At 44.2% G+C, this 5,035-nt stretch overlaps 1 protein-coding gene across 6 annotated transcripts in view; it reads left to right on the top strand.

Moving 5' to 3' along the window:
* Positions 1–5,035, top strand: part of TESPA1 (thymocyte expressed, positive selection associated 1) — a 41,476-nt gene that overhangs the window by 29,146 nt on the left and 7,295 nt on the right. For all 6 annotated transcript variants that reach the window (XM_027858069.1, XM_027858068.1, XM_027858070.1 and 3 more), the window contains 3 exons: positions 134–342; positions 1,190–2,163; positions 2,743–2,839. In XM_027858069.1, coding sequence (XP_027713870.1) covers positions 134–342; positions 1,190–2,163; positions 2,743–2,839 — 1,280 coding nt within the window. The remainder of the gene's footprint in view (positions 1–133; positions 343–1,189; positions 2,164–2,742; positions 2,840–5,035) is intronic.

Raw genomic sequence — 5,035 nt, 5'->3', positions numbered from 1 at the left:
CTTTCTTTCTTTCTTTCTTTCTTTCTTTCTTTCTTTCTTTCTTTCTTTCTTCCTTTCTTTCTTTCTCCACACCCTGTGGTTGAACTCATTGGTGGAAGTGGTCTTCACTGGCCCCATTTTTCTCTCTCCACAGCATCTCAGAGATTCTGGACAAAGTCCAGGAGGATGCAGAGGATGTGCTCTTCAGCCTGGGCTTTGCTCAAGACAATCACAGAGCCACAGCTCGGATTCCTGCCCGCTTCTTCACCACCCCCTCCCAGGCAAAGGGCATTGACTTTCAGGTGTTCCTGAAGGCTCAGGTGCGAAGGATAGAGATGGAGGACCCCTGCTTGATGCTGGCCAGTAAGTGTCATTGTTGGTCAGTCTATCCCACTCTCCCCCTCAAAACCCCAGGGCTGAATGCTCTAAGCCTCAGGCAATCTCCTCTTGGCCATACATTCCAGTGTCTCTAATCTGGATTCCTGAAGGTCTAATTATGATCTAGGATTTAATGCAAAATCTTATTTTATTGATAAGGAAAGTGAAGGGGGGAGGTGATATGACTTGGCTAAGGTCATACAGGTAGTAAGTCGCAGGGATTTGAATCTAGCTCTTCTTACTCTAAATCCTGTGCATTGTTCCATTATACCATGGCAGTCTTTCTGATGTAATTTAGGTCCATTTCCTCTGAATTAGGATCAGGGAAGCCAGACCAGTGGTTATAGGCTGGCAGTGGTTACAGCAATTGGAGGCAGCTGAATAGCATAGTGGATAGAACACTGGGTTTAGCCTCAGAGGGTAGAACTTGGAGCAGCTAACAAAAGTTACAAAGAAGTAAACCTCAACTCCAAAAAGAAAATTTCTCTAACAAGCAAAGCTGTTTAAAAGTATAATGGACTCCCTCAGGAAGGAATGAGTGCCCCATTACTAGAGATCTTCAAGCAGGGGGTTGAACAACTGCTTGGTGGGGTCTTTGTAGAGGAGATTGTTCTGGGGACCCTGACAACTCTGAGATTCTCTGAATCCCCAATCCAGTCAGTAAAGCTGGTCAGGAGACTCTTCCTTTGCTTCTGATCAATCCTGGAAAGTTTTCAAGGGGATTTTAGAGGTTCTGAAAGTTCCCAGGATTCTCCAGAGGTTTCCAAGGGGATCCCAGAAATTGCTGATGGTTCATCACCATGTTCACATCCTTCCTGTGCTCTGCCCACAGGTCGGTTTAAGCAGGTGCAAACATTGGCCACCACTGCAGATGCCTTTTTCTGCCTCTACTCCTATGTGTCCAAGACTCCTGTCCAAAAGTTCATGCCATCTCAATTGTTCTGGCCCAGTGCTGCCGATGCACCCCTCATCCGGGTCCTTCCCCCAGAACCCGAGGCCCGATCCCCTGTGGAACGCCTTCGGAGAGCGGTATCCAAGATGTGCCTGTATACGGCCCCTCGGGATGAACCATCTGCTCCCTGTGCTTCAGCTAAACGAAATAGTCTAGATCAAGTGGTATGGGAGGTGATGGACAGGGTGAGAGAAGATAGACTTGCTCTCCAGGTGGGTTCAGGTAGAAAGACTACCCCAGAACTCTACTCCAGAGCAGAGGCCAAGTGGGGAATTCCAACACCTCTTCAAACTGAGAAACTTATCACTAAGGCCTCCTACTGCAAAGATATAAGGAAGACAGAACCTGTGGACAATGGGGATCTGGAAGAAGAGAGAGACACTAAATGGGGTAACACCTATTTTGCCAACCAGCCCCCTGCAGTGTCCACTCTACATATTTGGAAGACATCTACTCCACAGACCTTTCACTGCACAGATACTGAGATGGCAAAGCCACAGACCAGAGGGGATTTGGAGTGGAGAACAGAAGCAAAGGAACAGATTACTTGGGACAGAGAAAGAGAACTATGGGTGCAGAAAGACAAAGAAGAGACATATTTAAGCAAGGAGCAGGATTCCAACAGTTCTCTGGACCCTTGCAGGAGCCAGAGGAATCCTGGAAGCATAAGAGGGCAAGCAAGAAGGCGGCTGTTCCAGAGAAACTACCAAGGTATCAAGGGGAGGCGAGCCAGCCCCTTAGAACAGGCTACCACTGAGGAAGAGTTAAGGAAGAGCTCAGTGGGATCAGCTTGGCTCCACAGCATACCCCAGAGGTTCACTGAACAGCAGCAGGACTCCTTGGATTTGGAGGAGGTGAGTGGAGAATTCTGGAAAAAAAAGGGATGTGGGTCCTTGCCTTAGCGCTGAGGGGTCGGGTTGTTCAGTAAGATGGCAGAAAGGGACCCTAATTATATAAAAGGCAAAAGAGAGCCAGATTGTCCCCTCTCTGAGAATCCTAACCCTTACAAGCAACCTAAGTAGACCCGTGTCCTGAACCCCTTGGGACACATCTAGTTGGAAGAAATCCATGTTTTGGCCTATAAGAAGCTTCCTGAGACTTTGGACAGGTTGTGGAATTTCTAACTTCATTTCTGTCTCTATATAGAACTATCGGTTCTAGGATTCTGCATCCAAAAAAGTGCCCAATCTGTTGACTCTAAGGTCAGCCATGCTATATGCATATGGTTTTAAATGAACTTCATGTTTCAAAAAAAAAAAATAAAGGCCATAAACCTGCATCCCATTATCAGAGTTCCCTGTCCCATGGCAAGTAAGTTCAGACTTTCTGGATGGGCTAGGTAAGAGCTCTTAGGCTCCCTATGGCATTGTACCCCAGGGCCAATCTTACCCATTGCAGCTCCCAATAGGGTTTTTCATGTTTTCTGGCAACAGGTACTTAGCAACAGTGATGAAGAAGGGAACAACTGGACCAGTGAACCTGAGTGTCCCTGTTCACTATCCCTTGGCACCTCTGGATGGAAGCCCAGGAGTAAGTATTCCTCAGTAGAAATATTCTGATCCCTGGGATTCCCTAGATTGAGAGAGCCATGGGGACTAACCCCCTTGAAACCTCAGGCTCTTTTGATGAACCAACACTTGGGGAACCATAGGAAACTTCCATACTTTGGAATCATGCCTTTGATATCCTCTGATACCATCACTCAAGGCTTAGGCCTCTTTCTTGAGACTATAGCCTTGAGGACACCCCTGCCTCCTCTCCCATAATTCTTCCATCTTGAACTAGCTCCTCAAGCTGGGTGCCCTTAGAACAATAAAAGCTACCTCATCACAGGGATGAGAATCGATTAGGACACACATTCCTTATAGGTGGCAATAGCAGACATAGAAAGTAGAAACTGTCTAGTTTAGAAGCTTGGTATCCATTCAAGCTACCTTTGATGTGGATGTCTCTGTCTACCTTCAACCTAGTTTCTTCTTTCTATAGTTCCCTATGAAGTCTCTATGCTCTACCCAATTGTCCCCACCTCCTACTCATAGCCCAGGCTGAAATGCCTCAATGTTCCCATCCTGGCTACCAAGGAAGCAATAGTCTGCCTTCCCAATTCCTTCTCCAACTTAGGCAGACAGGTGCTCCCCAAGCTATGCTATATAATCATAGAATCTCTGAGCTGGAAGGGACCTTAGGGAACATTACTTCAATTCAATCCAAGCAATACTGGTATCTAGAGCATACTAACAAGTCATCATCCAGAATCCATTTGAAGATAACCAATGATGTGGAGCCTACTTCTCCTAAGGCTCATTCCACTTGTAAATCACTCCAACATAAAAAGTCTTTGTTTAAATTAAGCCAAAATTTGCCTCCATACAACTTCTACTTACTGATCCATATTCTATTCTCTGAAAATAGGTAAGTGTATTCTCTCTTCCATGTGACAATATTCCAAGCATTTAAAAAAAATTTATATTAACCTCTCTGTGCCTCAGTTTCTTCACCTGAGAAGTGAGAGAAGTGGACTAGATGTTTACTCTCCCTTCCAACTCTAAATCTAGTTCCTATGATCACATCCCCTCTAAGTCTTTTCTTCAAGATAAACATCTTTCAATTTAACCAATCTTCCTATGCCATGGTTTTGTGACCTTTCACCAACTTAGCTACCCTTCTTTAAATGTACTCAAATTTGTCACTATTCCTTCTAAGACAAAGGGTCCTGAACTGGGCCAGATATGTTCTGACTACAGCAAAAAAAAAATGTACCTCTCACTCTGGACAGCCTACCTCTGTTAATGCATTTTAAGGTGCATTAGCTTTTTGGGGTGGTAGGTCATACCGTTGACTTGTGTTGCACTGGGAGTTCACTTAGATGACCCTGGAATGTTAGGAGGTTTTTGCTATAATTATCATCAAGCCAGGCCAGCCTTCTTCATCCTGTATTCACGGGGTGAGTCTTTTGAACCCAAGTTCAGGATTTAGATTTGTCCATGTGAGAAGTTCATCCTGACTCTCTCAATGACAGATCTCTTTTAGTCCTGGGCTTCAACTCTCAATTCTCTCTTCTTTCATTCACTTTCCTTTGCCTCCTACCTCTGAGTTATTTCCATCTTTCTTTTATCTAGGACCTGGAACCCCTTCAGTCTAAGCTGTCCAATCCCTTGCTTTTACCCATTATCCATCTATTCTCTCTAGTCATCATTAACAATGAGTTGTTCATTTACATAGAGGGTAAAAGTTTGCACCAGAGAAATCCAAACTGATACCTACTATGGAAGATTTTCTACCATGTAACTCACTTTTTGTAAATCTCTATACTTTAGGGGAAGGGTGTGAAAGTAGGGTATTCTCAGTGGTAGCAGTTAGTCTGAAACAGCAAATTATCATCACCTTCTTTCTATGTTACTTTGGGATAGAAAGAAAGAAACAAGGTAAGAAAGAAAGAAAGAATGAAAGAAAGAGAGAGAGAGAGAGAAAGGAGGAAAGGAGGAAAGAAAGAAAAAGAAAGGAAGGAAAGAAGGAAGGGAGGGAGGGGGGAGAAAGGAAGGGAGGGAGGGGGGAGAAAGGAAGGAAAGAAGAAAGAAAGATGAAAATAATTTGCTGTTTTGGGCTATCTATATAAATCACAAGCCCGTCCAGATCTATCTATTCATATCTATGTAGAGATAAATAGATAGATAGATGGATAGATAGATAGATAGATAGATAGATAGATAGATAGATAGATAGATA

This window comes from Vombatus ursinus, unplaced genomic scaffold (assembly GCF_900497805.2).
Source record: "Vombatus ursinus unplaced genomic scaffold, bare-nosed wombat genome assembly UNPS02012709.1, whole genome shotgun sequence".
NCBI lineage: Eukaryota > Metazoa > Chordata > Mammalia > Diprotodontia > Vombatidae > Vombatus > Vombatus ursinus.
Note: the sequence above shows the minus strand (reverse complement) of the source record. Positions and strands in the feature narration are given on the sequence as shown.